A 19473-nucleotide genomic window follows, 5' to 3' on the forward strand; every position below is an offset into this window, starting at 1 on the left:
TGAACAGGGAAAGCATTTTCTACAACTGAATTTCTAATCCACATGGTAATTCACTATAGCAGAGAAAGTGACATAACACATGACAGCACTGCAAATTTTATTAACATTTTTTGTTATTTATTATTTATTTTATTTACAGGAAATAAAATAGGCTTACAAGAACCAATATACATGTACAAGATTCAGCTGGCAAGAAAAGCAAAGTGTTCAAAACAAGACCAAAACAAAGCAAGCAAAAGGAGACTCTACAATCAGCATCTCCCCAAGGCAGTCAGAAATGTAATAATTTCCGATGGTAAATTACAGGAGGATGAGAGCCACATCACTCTTGGGGAAAGAGACATTCCAGAGGCTTATGTTGCACACAGTAGATTTGCATATGTTAAAAATTCATCCTAGAGTTGTGTATCTTTCACCAGCATAATACATCCGATCTTGTTTGGATAATTTGGATGGAGAGGTAGGATAACCATCAAAATGGTAAATAAATAAGGACACTGTTTTATTAGATTCCAAAGCTGCTCAACTCTAGAATGACTCTGAGCAACTTACAATAAACATTAGAAAGCAAATTCCAGATGTACAAAAGTGACAGATTTTTTTTTTGAGAACTTGTTGGTTGATGAAGTATCATTTCTCTCCCCCTAGTTGTACATTAGTACAATTGTGTTTTCAATAATTTGTAAAATACGGAATAAAACTGTGTAAACTCAAGAGGATTGCAGTCTGCTAAAATATAAGCAAAAAGGCTTGAACACAGACAAGGAAAGTCAACTTCTGAAGCAGAAAGACTTCATTCAATTATCAAAAGCAGGTCTTCATCTGTGCTCCTCTGCCCTGTGAAGCACTTTTTAAGATTTGCACAGGTCTAATAAGAATCGTTATATGTTGTAACAGAGTTCAAAGCATATGCCTGTAGCTATCGCTGTAAAAGCATTAAAATTCAGAAATCTGTTGGAACTAAGTACGGTTAAGTTGTTGTAATTAACCCAAAAGTACACTCAATTACATACAAACCTTTCTGTTCTACACCCACAAGTAAACCCGCAAATCTGAACGATCTTCGAAGGGACATTACTTCGTTTGTAAACTGTGGTTTGCAAACATTCAGAAATGAGGTAGAAAGATATTTTTTTTTCCTTTTGCAACAAATAGGAATGAGTAAAGTTGTTTTTTTTTGAAGGAATCCTGCGGCTGGGAGAGGAGGACTCATAGGGCATCAGTGAAGAACCCATTCATCGCTCTAAGCGCGTCTCAAAGCCCAACGAGGGATGCGCCGCAATAGATCGCCGGTAAGTTGGGTGGATGTTTGCCGCATCCCCAAATCACCGCCCGACCTTCCGGAACTAACCAACCCCATTTTTTTCGGGCCAGGCTTTCATCGAGGTGGTCAGCAGCTTCCCGGGAGCCGCGGCTGAGAAGAACCAACCTCGCCGGAGAAAGAAAGAGAGAGAGAGAGAAGAGAGAGCATCGCTTCGCATCGCATCGCGGCGGGGCGGATGGCTGGGTCTCTGCCAGGCAGCCATTGCGGCGAAGGGCAAGATGAAGCCCGCTGCTCTCCGCAACGTCCCTCTGGGCTGGCGGCTTCGGCCACCTGGCCCCCTTTCACGGCTCTGCCCACACAGGCACGGGAGAGTTATATACCAGGGCTGGCGGCGGGGGCGCTCCGAGGACCGCGCTGCCGTGACTCCTCCTAGAGGTGGTATGTGGAGAAAGATTATTCCCCCCCGCTCCCGCCCCGCTCGCCACCGCTTCCTACCACCGGCCTCCAGAGCTGCCGCCATTGAAACCATACAATACAGGCGGCGAACGGGGAGCAGGCAGAGCGAGGCGGCGCCTCAGGAGCGAAGCGGCAGGCAGAGGAGGAGGAGGAGGAGGAGGAGGAGGAGGCGGCGGCCGCCGCCGGGCAGGTGATCTGTGGGGCGGGGCGGGGGCGGCGGGGACCGAAGAAAGAGCCGCCAGCGGCGGACGCGGCTGATGCGCAGCGGCGACGGCGGAGGCCTTTCGTCGTCACTCCCCCCCTGGCTCCGAAAAAGGCGGAGGCGGACCGGGTAAGGGGACCGAGCCGCCCCCGCCCATCCTCCGTAGCATGGCAGTCCGGCTCTGGAGAGGAGGGAAGGGGAAGGGGAAGGGCGGGCGGGAGGGCAGCCGGGTCATTGAACGGTCGTGGTGGGGAGGTCGCCGAGCGGGGAGAAGGATGCCGCGTCGGGCGCGAGGAGGGCGGGTGTGTGTGGGGGGGGGGTAGAATTGTAAGAAAGGCGCCCCCCTTCATTCTCGTTCGCCGCGCCGACCTCTTCTCGCCTCGCCTCCCCACACCGTGCCTGCCTCCCCCCGGGAGAGCGGGGTGAGAAGAGGTCACTTCCCCGACGCTTCCCTTTCCGGGATAATCTTTCGGGGAAAGAGTCGGTTCATGGCGCAGGAGCCACCCTTCTCAAGCGCTCGCCCTGCCCGTAACCCCAGCGACGAAGGGAAGCCCGCCTCGCTTCCCTTTCCCCTCAGTCCGCCCGAGCGGCTGAAAGGGAGGCGGGGGGGTGGGGGGGAGAGGGGAGAAGAAAGCTGCAATCGCGCGGGAAAGAAACGAGCTGGATTTCCCACCGTCCCTCGCGCGCGGGCGCGCTCCAGCGCCGGGTTTCCCTGGCGGCCGCCCCCCCCCTCAGAACGCTGCCTCCCCCCCCTCTCCCATCCCGAAGCTGTCAGCGCGCGTTTTTCAACCGTCCTCCCGGAGAGCGCGCGCGCGCCGCTTCCTTCGCTCTCTCCCTATGTCCCCGCCAGGCACGGGAGGGGGCGTGGCCCGCGCCTCCTTTATCGGGCAGCTTCTCTAAGGGGCGCCTTCGGAGTTAGGACAATGCGGGGTCTCTTGAGGGGGGAAATGTGACTTAGGCTCGCTCTGCCTCCCGCCCTTACCAGTCCTCCTCCCACCCTCCGTCTAAGGAAGGAGAAAAAAAAGGGATGGGGGGCGGGTGTTGTTTCTTCACCATATAACCTCCTTGGAGACCTGCCTTAACGGTCAGGCACAAAACCTAAATACTTAAAAATCAAGAAGTGCAATATATATTACTCCCTGTGTCAAGGACTGTAGGATTTGATGGAGACGCCCCCACCTCATAGAATTGTTGCTGTAAGGAAGATAGGGCACCTTATGAGCTGTGGGATATAAGTCAATAAATACAAATTTCTGTAATACATGAGGGTTTTTTTGTTTTGTTTTTTAAAAATGTGGCTAAAATCTTCTCACAGCGAAAGACAAAAGCCTCCGCTGCATTGCTTCCTCCTGGCTATTTTATTTATTTATTTAGCATATGGCATCTACAGAGGTCATGCAATCACTGATAAATTTAGTTTAAAAAAAAGTGTATGTCTATGTACATGCACACACACACACACACATATATAAAGATATGTGGACAATACAAGTATATGAGATAAAAAAAATTAAATTAAGATAAAATCACCATAATATGGAGCCATAGAATTGAAATGGAATAGATGTTATAATTTAGTATTTAAGGAAGCTAACCATCTGTTTCTGGTGTGAAGACTCCTGGCTATTTAGAAAAATGTTCCATGTATACAGAAAACAAACATGCTTATCAACAACAAAATGAGGCCCTTGCTTGGCTCCATGAGCAGATCTTCCACTAAATGCATGGCCAGGAGCCTTTTGCAAATTGTTGTGGCCGATAAATCCAACTGCTGTCTGCCCACAAGATTCATTAAATGTGGACTTAACATCTAAATAACATGAAATAGGTTGCTTGTTTCAAAGCTTGTTACGCTTAAGAAATGCAACTATTGTTCATACTTTATCTGTTCTTGATTTAACTATCCTGGTATATGCCTGAGTGGTTGTCCAGGGGTAACAAAAAATAAGATGAGCTAGCACTGCCCTATATTTGCAGGATTAATCCAATCTTAATGTCTGTGACTAAAATATGAAACCAGTCTCATATTTTGAAACAGAATACTTTTCTAATTGTAATTTGTGAGATAGCCTGCTATAAATTATGCAGATAGATAGAAAACTTGTTCCACCCATCCACTGAAGTTCCAGGTTTGGATGGTATACTAGAGGGCCATGAAGCTGGTTTAGACTTTTTACAATGTTTCAAATATATACAAGCTAGAAATAAAAAAAGAAACTTTTCCAAATAATTGAAGGCTTGCCACTACTCCAGTGTTTTTACTGCAGATATCCATGTCTGACAAAGTAGATACAGTTAAGACAATTTCATGAGGTGTAGTTTTATTGACCTTTCGTGCTAAATCTGAATTTCCCAAATGTTTATTTGAATGCAGCTTTTAAGATGCAGAATTCCGATTTTGTATTTGGACTACCTGCCCAATCCCCCTTCACATAAGTTCAGAGTTTATCCAGTTGGAATCAACATTTGCTAACTACTCAACACATCATTGGATTGGTTTTGTTTTTGTTTTTTGGTACTCATGTTACTCCCTAGTCATATAAAGTTTTTGGGAGAATCTGAGTTGTAGTTCTACAAATTTTACAATCTCCCCATCGTGTTGATATCTGATGTACATAGGTTGGTCCATTTTGGGCATATAAGAATCACTGACAAGTCAACATTTGAAATAATTGAATCAATAAATAGAATTACTATGACCAGAAAACTGGCTGCTGAAATATTCTTGCACTGTGAAATTCTTCACTCTGTAATGTGGTTGGAGCAATCAATATCACATCATATACTTTTGCATGAAACTTACAATTTTGATCATTAAATTGTTTTGTGTGTAGAATGGCTGTCATTATATATTCATAATTTCCTGTTTCATCTTTCATAAGTTTTTTTTTATTAGAGCAAACAAAAGCAATTGTCTACTAGAACCCTGAAAAACAACCAGCAACATGTCAGCCAGAGGTGGAAAGAAAAAAATGAGCAAAATATCCCGCTCCAGCAGAGCAGGTGTTATTTTTCCAGTGGGAAGAATGATGCGGTACTTGAAGAAAGGAACATACAAGTATCGGATAGGAGTGGGTGCTCCTGTATACATGGCAGCTGTCATAGAATATCTGGCAGGTGAATGCATATTTCCATTATAATGATGATATACTAAGCCAGGCCCTTGCGTGGCGTCTTGGGGAATTAAGCTATACAACAGGTAGAGTCATTAAAGTATTTGCAGCATAAATTGTGTTTGAATTCTGGCCTTTAACAAAACAATGTGAATAGTATGAATCCATTAGAGTATGTTTTATCCTTTTTGTAACATGTTTTGTGCATTACAAAATTAAAAACACAAATATTAGTTACATTATTTTTAGACTTTCCATGCAATTTTATCACTCAAAGGCAAGATGTTTTGGGCCATGAGAAGAAATAAATTAAAAATGGTATATGTTCAGAAACCATATACATTATAGTTACTATGCAATAATAAAAACGAGATTATTCTTTCTCCCTGCTGTCATCATTTGGGTGATGAAAGAGGGTAAGATCTAATTGGAGCTCACAAAGTAACCATTCCAGTTTCAGTAATATCTGAATTGGGCTATACTGTAGAGACAAGAAATTGCACTTCAGGTGGATAAAGATGGCCTTCAACAATTTAATGAAAATGTTAAGTTCTAACTTTAATAGAACTGCTTATAAAACATAATTTTAAAATAAGAAATTTCATTCAAAGTTCTTAATGGTAGATCAACATTTGAATGTTTATCTTTTTGTACAAATGCACATTGTGAATTTGATGATACTTTATTATAATTTCCCCCAAAACCCTAAATCAAATTTTCTAAAAAGATATGCCAAACATTTACAACAAGACTATTAGTTAATAGCTCTATGATACTCTTGATCAAATTTGGAGATTTTAAATGTATCTTTTTCAAGAAAGAAAACTTAGTGTAATATTATTGACTAATTATATACATATATAATATACTGTACATAATTACATTTTAGTGCATTTAATACTGCAATATACTTGTAACTGAGGTTGCATTATTCTTACAGCAGAAATATTGGAATTAGCTGGAAATGCTGCAAGAGACAACAAAAAGGGAAGAATTGCTCCAAGGCACATCCTTCTGGCAGTTGCTAATGACGAAGAGTTAAATCAGGTAGGCCTTTTGGATTATTTGTAAAAGATACTTTATTGTGTTATCTTCTAAGTTTTTTGAGCCACTGTGGCTGATTGATAAGAATAGTTAATTTAGTACCACTAAGTGAGAGGTTGAATTCCCCCAATACTCAAAATACAGTACATGTATACATTTAAATAATCATTTTTTTCTCCTGGGTTCATCAACCAAGGTGCTTTATGACTCAACCATCTTCTATTGTATTATTTTCTACTTTTGAAAGTATTCAAAACATTTGTAACTTTTATCAAACTGCTTTGCAATAGGCATGGGGCAAATTTACAGTTAGTTGCTTACAATGTAAATAGCATACCTTTGTGAACCAATACCAGACATAAAATGCTATACAAATGTGAAAAGGTAAAAGTTTCCCTGTCCAGTTGTGTCCAACACTAGGGGGAGGTGTTCATCTCCATTCCTTAGCCGAGGGAGCCAGCATTATCCAAAGATATTTCTGTGGTCATGTGGCCAGCATGATTATATCCCAAGATACAGGGAACACTGTTACTTTTCCACCAAAATGGTACCTATTTATCTACTTGCATTTGCATGTTTTCAAACTGCTAGCTGGGCAGGAGCTGGGGCAAGTAACGATCTCACCCTGTTGCATGTTGCTCAGGTCTCAAACCCAAGTTGTCAGCTTTCCGTTAAAGTGTCTTTAATCACTGAGTCATTGTGCCCACTTTATACAAGCATGAAGTAGCTTATTATTTTACAACACTTTAAATACTTCATCCGTAAGCCAAAATACATTTATTAGTCTTTAATATGGCAAGGGAATAGAAAGATTTGCAATGAGATTTATTTCCAGATAAACAAATATAATGTTAAAATACTACTCTCCAGTTATCTTGTTTTAACAAGGCTTGGGATATTGTAACTTTATTACATATGCTGATTTGAAATCCATTTTTATTTTAAAATTAATAATTTAGGTACATTTTTATTTCTCTATTTTTCCTCATGTTTGCTGAATAACATTTTTCCTTGTGCATTATTTATGTCACTGATGGCAATGGACATAATCTTTTTATATTGTTAATAGATGCAAAGAAGTGATTCTGATTTTCTGCTGTCACATATTTTTTTCTTTTTTAACTATTTTCTCATCCAGTACTAATATTTGTTTTAAAGTTATTTACCCATAAAAATGTTCAGAGTCTTTGGAAATAGAACTGCATATCAGTTGAAGTACTAAATAAACAAAAACATTTTGCATTCCTTAACTTTCTTCTGCATTTATTATATATTACTGTGTTCTTTTTTGTTCCAATTGTGGCCAGATAGCTTTTTAAAAATTCTAATGGATTTTTTCAGTCAAGTTGGTAAACTGTGGGATTTGTTAGAACATCTCCTGACTAGACCATGCATTGTAACTAAACTTTTTGTGTTGTTTGAGTGAGAAAAAAATAGAAGTGTTCCGAATATTTTAAAAACTTTTTTTATTTTCCTTCTCAGTTTTTTTACAAACCTTTTTTTTTTTTAAAAAGATTCCTTCTGAAAATGAAATAGTGGGTTTCCTTGCAAAAGTGTGGTTACATTTGCTATTGTAGTCACTGTCCTAGTTCAGCAGGCCTTACATCTTTTATTAAGTACTAGGTGACATTTTTGAATTTTTCCAGGGTCATCTCATTTCAGTTCACATCCATGATTCAACAACAGGACTTGATAATCTTGTGTGGCTGCATAATTAATTGTCAGGGGCCACATATGGCTCATGGGCCACAGGTTAGACATGCTACCTATAGTCTACCCATTGGTATTGGTAATTAAATGTATTTTCAGATCTTATCTTAAACAGTGTCTCCCATCCAGTATTAGCATTCATCTAGGACAGGGGTCGCCAACCTTTTGGACCTCGGGGACCACCAAACTCATAATTTTAAATCCCACGGACCACTAACCGATTCTGTGGGCATGGCCTAATTTGTGGGTGTGGCTGGGAATGGCTTGTATGTAAATATTATAAATATTTATATAAATATTGAATTTTTTATTAAAAAAGAGCAACTTTTACCCCAAAATCAGGCAAAGCAGGCAGGCAGATTGCGTTGCTCACAGAATCATAGATTCAGAGCCATCAGCTAGCTCAGCCATCAGCTAGATGATGACTGAGCCATCAGCTAGCTCAGTCTGTCACATAAAATTTGCTTGCAAGCAAACTCACAAAATTAACTCACAACACACCATGTATGTAAATATTAGTTCTTTTATAAAAAAGAGAGCAACTTTTACCCAAAATCAGGCAAAGCAGGCAGGCAGATTGAGTTGCTCACAGAATCATTCAGTGATCTATCTATCTGCCATTGGCTAGCTCAGTCTGTCACATAAAATTTGCTTGCCGTGAGTCTGCACTGAATAATAGAAACTTCAGTCCTAACGGAGTTTCGGCTGTGCTTAAAAGCAGAGTCGAAGAGCTAAAGACTAGCTAGAAAGCAAGAAATCCAACCATTTCCTGCTTCCTAGCTAATCTAAATCTCCCAGCACAGCAGAACAGCTGATGGTTTGCCGGGTAAGGAGTGAGTGGGCAGAAAGGGTTCCCACGGGCCATGTGGGCGACGCAGCCTTGCGTTTCTGTGCAGCCTGGATTAATTGCTTTGTGGGGGGTGCTCTGGGGGCGAGATTTCTCTGTGGCCCACCAAAGTTTTCTCACGGCCCACCAGTTGGCGACCGCTGATCTAGGATCACTTTAAAAACTTGTGCAGGGAACGTTGCTGAGGGAACAAAGATAAGGCTTTCCAGAAAATGCTGAACTGGAAAATGTTACTATGTAAATGAGTATGAGTATTATATTCAATATTCATATTTTGCTTAAATATTGGTTTAGTATTTGATGTGAAAAAAGATCTAACCTATTTTACAGGGTTTGAATAGGATATTCAAAACAATTAAAATCTCTGATTTATGGAAAAAGTTTACTTCTACTAGAATGTTGGAAATAACGTTGAGTGGTAGGCAATTAATTACTAATATACTATATAACTTTCCTGAAGTGGAAAATATTCAATAAGATATTTTGGGAAATTCTGTAGTCCACATCTCTATAAAGCAATCATCAAGAATTAAGCCAGTGACATCACAATTCAACAATGTAGAGTATTCTGATGGTGGCATGTAATCTGGATTTTGTTTTGCTTTTGGAATATTGTATAGGAGGACTATCAAATTGAGTTGATGGTTTTGATACTTAATGGATGGAACAAGTAAAATGTGCATGGAAAGAAGAGAAGATTTTAGTTTTTGATAAAAAGATACCATCCACATTCAAAATCTACCCATGAAATTCCTTGGATTTACCTCCTCCATAGCTATTTGTCCTATTCCTGCTTCCCCTAATTTACCAGCTGTACCAGAAATTATAAACCAATATATGCTCATATACTTTTTCTCTCACTGGGAAAATTCCTGCAGATGCCCTGGTTTCAGTTTGTTACCAAGTGGAATCAGCACTGTTAAAGAGAGAAGTGCTATGAAGGAAATGCCTGTTTATCTTGTTTCTTAATTCTAAGTATGTGAGGAAGGGGAAAATACAGCTCCTTAGTGGTAAGGACAAATTAATCCTACATAAAGTGAAAAATACTCTCTTTAGTATTATTTATATTTTTAAAATCTGGCAATTATCTTCCTAATGGTTGTAGTGTCTATAGTTATTGCTGTGCCTCCCTGTTGTTTGTTTTATGGCGTGTATGTATTTCATTATTATTGGAATTATATTTGCCTTGAAATACTTGGCTTTTGTCTTCAGGGGCATTCTGCTTGCAGGTTTTTGTTTTTTTTCCCCCCTAAAAATAATTTCAGTTGCATCCAGTACCAGCCAAGCCATGCTGCAAGGCTGCCAAATTGAACCTTATTCCCTATTTACCTATCATCTATGAATAGATAGTAACTGTAAGATATAGGCAAGTACAACAGTGCCAGAACATAGTACTGTAATATTAGTATTTTTTCTTAGGGTACAGTAACTGGAAAATTCCATCTACTTAGGTTTTACTACATCTCTGCTGTAGTCTAGTCTGGATTTTTACATCTCACGTATGGCAGCCCTACTTTACTTGTAGTTTCCTGTTATAAAGGGGAATCTTACTGTGAAGGTAATTCCTTCATTTATCCATGATATTCTCTGAAAGGAACTAATTCTCCATTGTTCTGTAAAAGGGACAATATAAATAAAAACAAGTCACTGGGTTTTTATTTTACTAATGCAGTCTTACTTTTCCTGAAAGGAACTTAGGATATATGTAGTTATTCAAATTTGTATATTAGTTATTCAATTTTGTACACTGTTTATAAATACCATAAACAAATTTCTTTAGAGTAAATTAGTTAAATTTAAGAAATTGTTTTCAGATGTTTTCAATCTTTCTACATTGCCTCTTTCAACAGTTATTAAAAGGAGTGACTATAGCAAGTGGAGGTGTCCTTCCCAGAATTCATCCAGAGCTTCTTGCCAAAAAACGAGGCGCCAAAAGCAAATCTGATACTATCCTTTCACCTACTCCAGAGAAGAGAGGAAGAAAACCTTTGGGGGCCAAGAAAAGTGGGAAAAAAGCAAAGACTGGTAAAGCTCGGACACCTAAAAAGGTGAGCAGAACTCAAAGCAATCAGTTTTGATAATTTGGAAGTAAGTGTCCTCTTAGAACTTGATCCTACTCTCTCCTGAAAGGTTTCTTTATTTTAACCAAGATTTATTTCAGATGCTGTAAAAGTTTTATACTTCAATAGAATCTTCCTAAGTACTATTGATTGTTATTAACTGACCCAAGAGCCATTGCAAGTTAAATCAGAGGAACAACTTCAGCTTTTTCTTTTCTTTTTTTTTTTTAAATAAACTTTATTAATTTTACTTTTTAAAAAAAAAGACAACAACACAGCTATAAATTATATACAACAAAGAGACGCACCAGTCTTGGCGTAAGCCAAGAGGGAAAGAAAGGAAAGTTTGAGAGAGGAAAGAGGGAAAGGGAAGAGAAGGGGGGAAAAGTGGGGAAAACAAAGGTAGGAAAGACAATTATAATAAAACCATATTTTGTGACTGTCAGTAAGGTCTTTTCTTCTTCAAAGCTATCGTCGGCCTTAGTCTTCTTAGCGGTGAACTATCTTTGATTAAGCCAAATATACAAAGGATTCCAATTGCTAGAATAAATTGAAGATTCTTTATTTTTTAATGCTTGGGTTAGATTGTCCATTTCTGCACATTGTAAAATTTTCTGAATGACCATAAGTTCAGTGGGGATGGAAGGTAGTTTCCAGCACTGGGCAAATGCCAGTCTGGCCGCGGTTAAGATATGGATTGTAATATACTTTGATTTTTTGGATATTCGTTTATCAAAAATTCCTAGAAGGAAGGACTCCGGTTTGTACTCAATCTGTTCCATGGTTATTTCCTCTAGCCAGTGCCTAATTTTTTGCCAATACTTCTGGGTTTCCTTGCATGACCACCACATGTGGAAGAAGGTACCTTCTGTGTTTTGACATTTCCAACACTTGGGGCTCGTGTTGGGGTGCATCTTGGCCAATCTCGAAGGAGGCAGGTGCCATCTATAAAACATTTTATATAAGTTTTCTTTATAAGCTGCTGATTTCGTGATCTTAATGTTCCTGTTCCAGACCTTTTCCCATTCTGCTAGGGTAATGCTCCGACCCACATTTCTGCTCCACGCAATCATATTTCCCTTGACAATTTCTTGTTCCAGTTCTGTTTCTAATAAATATTTGTAAAATTTAGATATTTTTTTTTACTTGGTCCTAATAGAATTTTGTCTAGAGTCTGTAATTTATTGTAGATTCCAAATTCTTTAATGTCTTGTTTGTATTTACTATGAATTTGAAGGTACACCCACTGATCAATTATAAATCCTCGTTCTTGTAATTCTTGTCGTGTTTTTAACTTTCCTTGTAGGTCTAATAAATTTTCATACTTAATCATTTTGGTTATATCCAAACAACTTCAGCTTTTTCAACTGTGCAGTTCCCAGACATGGTTGGAATTTTGAAAATAAAAACAAACCTTCATCTGATGAAGGGATGAAAAATATTTTCTCTACAAAGTCACAAGTGGGCAGCATATATTATTTTTGTCGGTGCCATGAACCCCTATATAAAACTGAACCTATGAATGCCTTAGACTGCTCAGGTTTTAATATCTCCCTTAGCAAACACAAATAAATGTGATATGGAAGTTGCCTGCCACCAGACAAATCCCTCTTTCATCAATGAAAAAGTCTTTGGATGTAGTTTAACGCCTTCTACGATGCTCATTTCCAGGGAATATGCTTAGTATCCCAGGCTTAATATATTGAGCTTTGTCATATATATTTTAGATTAATTATTTCCATATATGAATAGAAAAATCCTCTATGAACCACTTCAGTTATGAACATCGTTAAATCCAGTGAAACTATTTTATTGAACATGCAAATTTATATCAATTTGTCATATTTCTTTTGAAAAAAATCCTCATCAGAAAATAAATCTGAACAAGCTTCCACGTCATAAAATTCAGAACTGGAATCCAGGAATGATAAACTAGTTATAGTTCTAGACTATTAAATGTAGCCTTAGATTAATTTGAAGCCAAGAGTTCCTTGTCAGAATTGGATGAGTCAGCCCACTGTATGCAGGCAGTTTAGATTTCAGAAATAAAGGTTAAGTATATTATTAAAAGAGCAGCGTTTTTCAGGTTTAAAGGGTTCATTGGCCCAGAAACTAAGGTGCAAAGAGGAGTTTCTTCTAAAGGTCTTAATGGTGGCTAGCTAGAGTATGGATCGATCCCGGGAGCTCTGGCCTTAGTTCCCAACAGCTAGTCTTAGAAATGATGTCTGTCTACTAGGCTATGGCCTTTGTCTGTGAACTGGATTTCTCTTGATTCATTCAAACTCTGTCCCTCAATGCTTGGACTGAGCCTGGAACTGAGTCTGAACATGTTCTCTTTGACACCTTGACTGTCAGCTGGATTCTGTGTATGGCCTGGCTTTGTTTCCTGCTTTCAACGATCTTGTGAGTTGTTAGCTGCCTTGTATTCCCTGATTTTGCTAGCAGCCAGAATATTATACTTTCTTGCCTTATTGAGACTGAACAGGGCAGTTATTTTCTTAACAAACTATTTTAGAGTTCTAGAAAATAGTTTCCGTGTTTATATTTCAGTTCATAGGCCATGAAATAAGGGAGTTACTGAATGTTAGACTCCAAACTGCAGGAAAGATAAACCACTGAGATGTACTAACAAGAAATGCTCTTGAAGGCTAGGCAAATGCATGTTTGACTGTGTACCCATTTTGAAGGCTTATAAATATCTGCTTTTTACCATCTTTGATTAGCTTTCCAACTATAGTCATACTATATATAATATGTGGGTCTCCTCTTCGGACCAGTCTTAAAACTACCATTGGTGTAGCATGCAGTAGCCAAAATGGTTATAGGTATTGTGATTATATTACACTTATACTATGCTCTATGACAGGTATGCTATAGTTGTATATTTGTATTCAGGCCGAATTTAAAGTGCCCTCTCAGGCCATGCAGTGCTGTAAGTTATCGGAAGAAGTTCTTGCACTTGTACAAGCCTTCCTAACCTTTAAGATAAGCAGTTAAGACTCTGTTATCTGACCTATGAATAGTAACTATCAGATTGGTGAATATCAAGGACAGGGTTTTGTCTGTGACAGTCTTTCATACTTGGAATTCCCACTCTAGGAACTGTACAAGGACCCCAGATGCCCTTCAGAAGGCCTTCTTTCATTTTAGTGTACTGCGCTTAGTACTGAAGTTTAACTTGCTTTTGCTCTTTAGTAAAATTTATTTTGATTAGTTTATGTATTGAATATTGTTTTAAAGGCTTACTTATAATCTTGTAATTTTAAGTTACAATTCATTTTCTGTGGGTTTTTAAATCTGAAAATAACTGTCTTTTCCTAAAGCAAATACATATATTCTGGTCAGTGACTCCAATATTGTAAAAAATTAAGTAACATTCGGCCATTTTAGTAGAAGCATTGGATTTTAAATATTCCTCTTAGCTTTTCTGTTTCTGAGTATGTATATTATTTTAATAGAATAAACAGAAGGAAAATGAAAAAGAAGGAGCATCAAATTCAACAGCCGATGATGGACCTGGAGAGGGATTCACTATACTCTCCTCCAAGAGCCTTGTTCCTGGACAGAAGGTACAAAATTAAAGGGTAAAAAGTTCTGTACTTCAAAAATATTCTCCAGTGAAAAGATCTATATTTATCTTTTCTTGCAAAAATTTAACTCTGAATTCATTAGCACTTTAGTTAGTTGCCTCACTTGGTAAATGAGTAATGTAAGATTTGTTAGTGATTTTCAGCAACGTTCCCCTCCTTGTAGCCTGAACAAGCCTGTCACCATTATCCTGGAAGAATTGCAAATGTTGCCTTATGGGCCTGCAACTCTTAGAAAATATTTCAGAGTATCTACTTGGCTATTGTATATAAAAAGGTACCTCCCTGGAAAAGTGTTTGATACAAGATTCAGGAATAAACATCAACATAACTTTGATACTTCTGAGTACAGTACTTGTTGCAACTTCTTCATTGAAAAGTATGAACTAGTCAGATGAAATTCCAAATTGATTTTATCTATGCAAATTAAAAGAAGTAGATGATTATTTTATATTACAATAAATTGAATATAATTTTAGATATATATATATATATATATATATATATATACACACACACACACACACACACACACACACACATATACATACACACACACACACACATACACATACACTCACACATATATATACGGTAAATGCAAAAACCTCTTGTCCTGAGCCACCAATAGACAAAAAGGATGCATGTTTCTTAAGTATGTCCATAATTACTTCTTCCTATGCAGATGCTGAGAGTATGCATATTAATTAGGTTATTAAGAATAATCATTTGGAAAATAAAATACTAAGCATGTGTACATAGAATATTATTTTGTCTTGCATTTGAATAGTTAAGGTGTATTACTGTCACTACATATCCCGTGGAAACATATAACCGGAGGCCCAGCTATTGCTGTGCATATGTGTAACAAGACTGGTTAGATGATTGGCTTTAAAAGTTGGCAGGCAACTCAATAGAGGTGGGATGATTCTATTTTTTTTTAATTATAAAGATAAAATACCGTTGGGTTTTATAAAACTTGTTGCTGTGTTCATAGCTAATTTTCACAAGGCAACCAGCACACAGAAGAGCCTAGAAATTACAAGATGAAGTTAAATTAATTATATCAATTAAATAGTTTACAGGAAGGAAGGAAGACATTTCATACAGTTCAGAATTAATTAAAAATATTGCCCAGCCCAATTTATGGGATGGATATATTTGATAACTAATAAAATGATAAATAATTGAAAAAAGCGAAAACAAGTTCATGAAAGAAGGATAGTGAAGTCCTTATTTCTAGATGACATGTTGGGAACAAAAAATTTTATAAGACTTTTATAACAAGTTTCTTGGAGTCTAGTTTCACTAGTTCATAATCTTCAAATTTAGGTTTGTTTTTGTTTGTTTGTTTTTGATCCTGTTGCATTGTCATTTTGCAGTTATCTTTGACACAAAGTGACATCAACCATATTGGTTCAATGAAAGTAGAAGGTATTGTGCATCCGACTACTGGTGAAATAGACCTCAAAGAGGAAGTAGGTAAGTCTAAAATTATTTTGAAGCAAATAGAAATACTTGAAATATCTGAATAGTATTTTTTTCCCTGTAGGAACTACTGAATCTGTTAGTCTTTAAACTTTTTAATAAGAGTTAAAAATAGGAAATGTAATTGCTCTAGAAAGTACTATAAGTATTACAGACAACTAAAAGTATGTTTTATATATATATACATCTAAGTCCCACTGGAAAGTTATGTTATACATGTATAAAAGCTTTTAAGATACTATTGTTAGCAACACACACACAAACACACACACATATATAAAGACACAGAGGATAAATATTTTATTGTCAATGATAAAAGAAAACTGTAATGAGAGAATCAATTCCAAAGTAATGATTGACCATTCAATTTGAATCTGTATATCTGCATGAATACATAGAGACCCGTTCAGAACTGCAATAGAAAAAAAACATGCCTTCCTTTGTCTTCTTTCTGGTCAGGCAAAGCATTGGAAAAAGCTGGTGGTAAAGAGTTCTTAGAAACGGTAAAGGAACTTCGTAAGTCACAGGGACCTTTGGAAGTCACGGAAGGTAAGATCTTTGTTAATTATGTAAAATCTACTTTAGTCACATTTTTAAAAATACCAGCCTGGGGGAAGGAATCAGTAAAAAGTAAGTGGGTAATGCCTTTATTAGGGCAATCAAATTAATCTAAAAGATGCTTAAGCATTTCAGAGAAGGCATCTTTTTTGGATGACTCTGTAAAAAACAGAGTGAAAAAGGATTATATGTAGAGTTGGTGTTTGAACATCTTCAGTTTCAAGTTGGTCTTCAGGTAGTGGCAATAAAGTCAGTGGGGGTCCTGTTGATCTCCAATACATCAGTTTAAGCAAGAAAAAGGAAAATTTAATTCTCTCCCACATTAAAAAAAAAAATGACGGTCCATCCATTAGCACAAAGGTTTCAACCTCTGGACTGTGGCCCACTGCCAGGCCCAGTCTGTTCAGAACCAGGCCGTGCAGGCAGCATGCACATGCATGAAGCTCCTGACCTGTGAGCAGGGGTCCCTTGCCCTCATGTGCAAAGCTGCCCCCATACAAGCGGCAGCCCTCTGCCCCCATATTAGGCTCGCATACGAAGCTCCCCTTGCGTGAGCAATGACTACTCCCTTTGCGTGAGTAGTGAGCACACGCACCCACCAGTCACACAAAACTGCGCACTCTCTCGCATGCACACCTGCTACTCACAAGGAACCCTCCCCCGACTCCCCCGGGGCTGGCTGCCAAGCCAGAAAGGTCGGGGACTGCTGCATTTGTATATAGGCTGCTTGACCTGGCAGAACTGAAATGTCAGAGCCCTTATATAAACAACGATGGGATGATTTTGTTTGATGGCTAGGATAAAACCAATTAAGCCAATTTATATTTATTTTATGGTTCTTCCTTTTCTACGTTGAAAAGCATGAAGGCAAGGTTTTAAAAAATTATGAATCCCCAATTTATATATGGGGCCTCCATCCTGGCAGTACAGGAAATGACAACCTTTACTCCTAATTCTGGAAGAATTCTTTTGTTGTCCTGTGATGTCCAATTGAAGGTTATGGGAAAGAGAAATATAGTAGTATATAAATTATATAGTTCTGCCTAAGGTAATAGACTCATTTTCCCCCTTCAGCTGCTCTCGGTCAGGCTACTGGTCTAGCAGCAAAATTTGTCATTCACTGTCACATCCCACAATGGGGTTCAGACAAATGTGAAGAACAACTGGAGGAGACAATAAAGAATTGTTTAACTGCTGCTGAAGATAAGAAGCTGAAGTCTGTGGCTTTTCCACCTTTTCCCAGTGGCAGGTATTTACTATATAAATATCTTAATAGAATTAGCACATGCCTTTTGTGATACATTTAAGAAAATAGCTGGTAACAACTGGTCTTATAACATCTAATTGAAATATATACCTCAGTCTAGGATGGTCTTGTATGTGGTGTTTAAAAACGGTCTTCAGAGGTTTCCCAGGAAGAACTATTATCCAAACAGCAGATATCCTCTATTGACATACATTTGTTAGCACAAATTAACATTTTGTGACATATTTAAGGAAATAACTGGTAGGCTTGCCAGCATAAATCTCTTTCATACACTGTGAAAAATTCCCTATACTACATGATATATAGATATTTAGTAGGCGTTTTTTTTTTCAGTTGCCATAACTTACTGCTAAATTTTATTTGTTTCATGTTGCATCTTATATTTGAAACATTGGGGCCCAATAGGCTCATACAGGAGTATTTTATGGAAACTCCTTTTGATCACATTATTTTGATTGCGTCTGCATTTCCAAAGTGGTGGCTCAACAGTTAAAGACATTAAGCTCGTCAACTGGAAAACTGACAATCTGTGTCAAATTCCTGTTATGAGCCTCAGCACCTATCCACCTAGAAGTTTGAAAGCATGCAAATCAAGTAGATAAATAGGTACCATTTAGTGGGAAGGTATGTTCCATGCACCTCAACAAATAGTCTTGCTGGCAACATGGCCACGTAACTCTCTGGACAATGCAGGCTCCATTGGCTAAGAAACGGAGATGAGCACCACCTTCCAGACATTTACTTTATCGTGCACTACTTTGATCTATTTGTTTTAAACTCAGTTTTCCATTTTCCCACCTTATATTTGACTGGATTATTTGCCAGCCTTTTTCCCAACATCTCTGCTTTTTACCAGTCAGTCCGCACTAACATCTTTCTTTTGAGTGCTATTACATTTGGATGGCCCGAAACCTTGCCTTAAATTATCTACCTAGAGGGATGAATCTGTACATTACTTGGCATTGAGCCCAGTAAATTTGTGAAAAACCAAGGTGAGTACCCCAAGTAAGATTCAGCTTATTAGTTATTTACTTACAATATATAACAATTATATATTGTTTCACCATTTAAGACTTAATGTTTTGCTACTTGAACATTAATTACAACCTTTCCTTCTTTGTTTAGAAATTGTTTTCCAAAGCAGACTGCAGCCCAGGTGACTCTGAAAGCCATTTCTTCCCATTTTGATGACTCCAGTCCTTCCTCCTTGAAGAACGTTTACTTTCTGCTTTTTGACAGTGAGAGCATTGGCATCTATGTGCAGGAGATGGCAAAGCTAGATGCAAAGTAGTAACAGAAGCCAAATGAAAATTTATTTTTCAACATGAATATGAGTAGGAATGGGAATTAGAAGTGGGTTTTATTTTTAAAATATTGTGAGGACGGAATATGTGAGTAGCTTTGAAGTTTTGTGATGGGTGAAGGGCTTTTGTTATTGAGGGAGAAAGGGGGGAATTGTTTGAGAGAGTTTGAGCTGCAGATATATCATGCGTTAGGCCCTCTACATTTTGTATCTTCCCCAAGAAATTATTTTCCCAATTCATTACATTTTAATGTCTCAAGTTATTTTAGTTTAGACTTTTTTAAAAAAAAATAATCTCATTATAGAGTAGCAAACAATTCAATGCATCCATCAGTTGAAAAATGTGGATTGTTTGCTTCCCTTTATTTTCCCACTGGTAGTTAGAAATCTTTATGTTGTGTCTATGTTCCATGATAGAGAAGATAATTTTGACTCACTTGGTGCTTTACTGTTTTATCCCAGAATGACCTGTAATTGCTGAAAAAATATTTCATCTTATTTGTTTTGATAAAAAAATAGCATCATGCTTTTTTAAAACTTTAACCTTGTGTATTATTCTTGTTCATTTCCATAA

General features: G+C 38.0%; 1 protein-coding gene across 6 annotated transcripts; it reads left to right on the forward strand.

The window, feature by feature from the left end:
• The first annotated feature begins 140 nt into the window (after positions 1-140).
• Positions 141-19442, forward strand: MACROH2A2 (macroH2A.2 histone). Of its 6 annotated transcripts, none has more exons than XM_087932321.1 (9): positions 141-2051; positions 4805-5039; positions 5976-6082; positions 10487-10684; positions 14155-14265; positions 15666-15765; positions 16231-16320; positions 17404-17578; positions 18722-19442. In XM_087932321.1, the coding sequence occupies exons 2-9, from the start codon at positions 4868-4870 to the stop codon at positions 18885-18887; spliced, it is 1119 nt and encodes a 372-aa protein (XP_087788447.1). In that variant the 5' UTR covers positions 141-2051; positions 4805-4867; the 3' UTR covers positions 18888-19442. The 6 variants fall into 6 exon arrangements, with proteins under 6 accessions (XP_087788447.1, XP_087788448.1, XP_087788449.1 ...); XM_087932322.1 differs by having other exon boundaries at positions 141-1910; XM_087932323.1 differs by having other exon boundaries at positions 141-1702.
• The last annotated feature ends 31 nt before the right edge of the window (positions 19443-19473 follow it).

The sequence above is a fragment of the Pseudonaja textilis genome, chromosome 4 (genome assembly GCF_049901715.1).
Source record: "Pseudonaja textilis isolate UNSWEBS1 chromosome 4, rPseTex1.2, whole genome shotgun sequence".
Lineage (NCBI taxonomy): Eukaryota > Metazoa > Chordata > Lepidosauria > Squamata > Elapidae > Pseudonaja > Pseudonaja textilis.

Bases quoted from the DNA above. Each gene is read 5' to 3' on its own strand.
- MACROH2A2 (XM_087932321.1), top strand. From the start codon at position 4,868: ATGTCAGCCAGAGGTGGAAAGAAAAAAATGAGCAAAATATCCCGCTCC. The intron at 16,321-17,403 runs GTAAGATCTTTG...TTCCCCCTTCAG, and splicing joins ACCTTTGGAAGTCACGGAAG to CTGCTCTCGGTCAGGCTACT. The intron at 17,579-18,721 runs GTATTTACTATA...TTCTTTGTTTAG, and splicing joins CCACCTTTTCCCAGTGGCAG to AAATTGTTTTCCAAAGCAGA.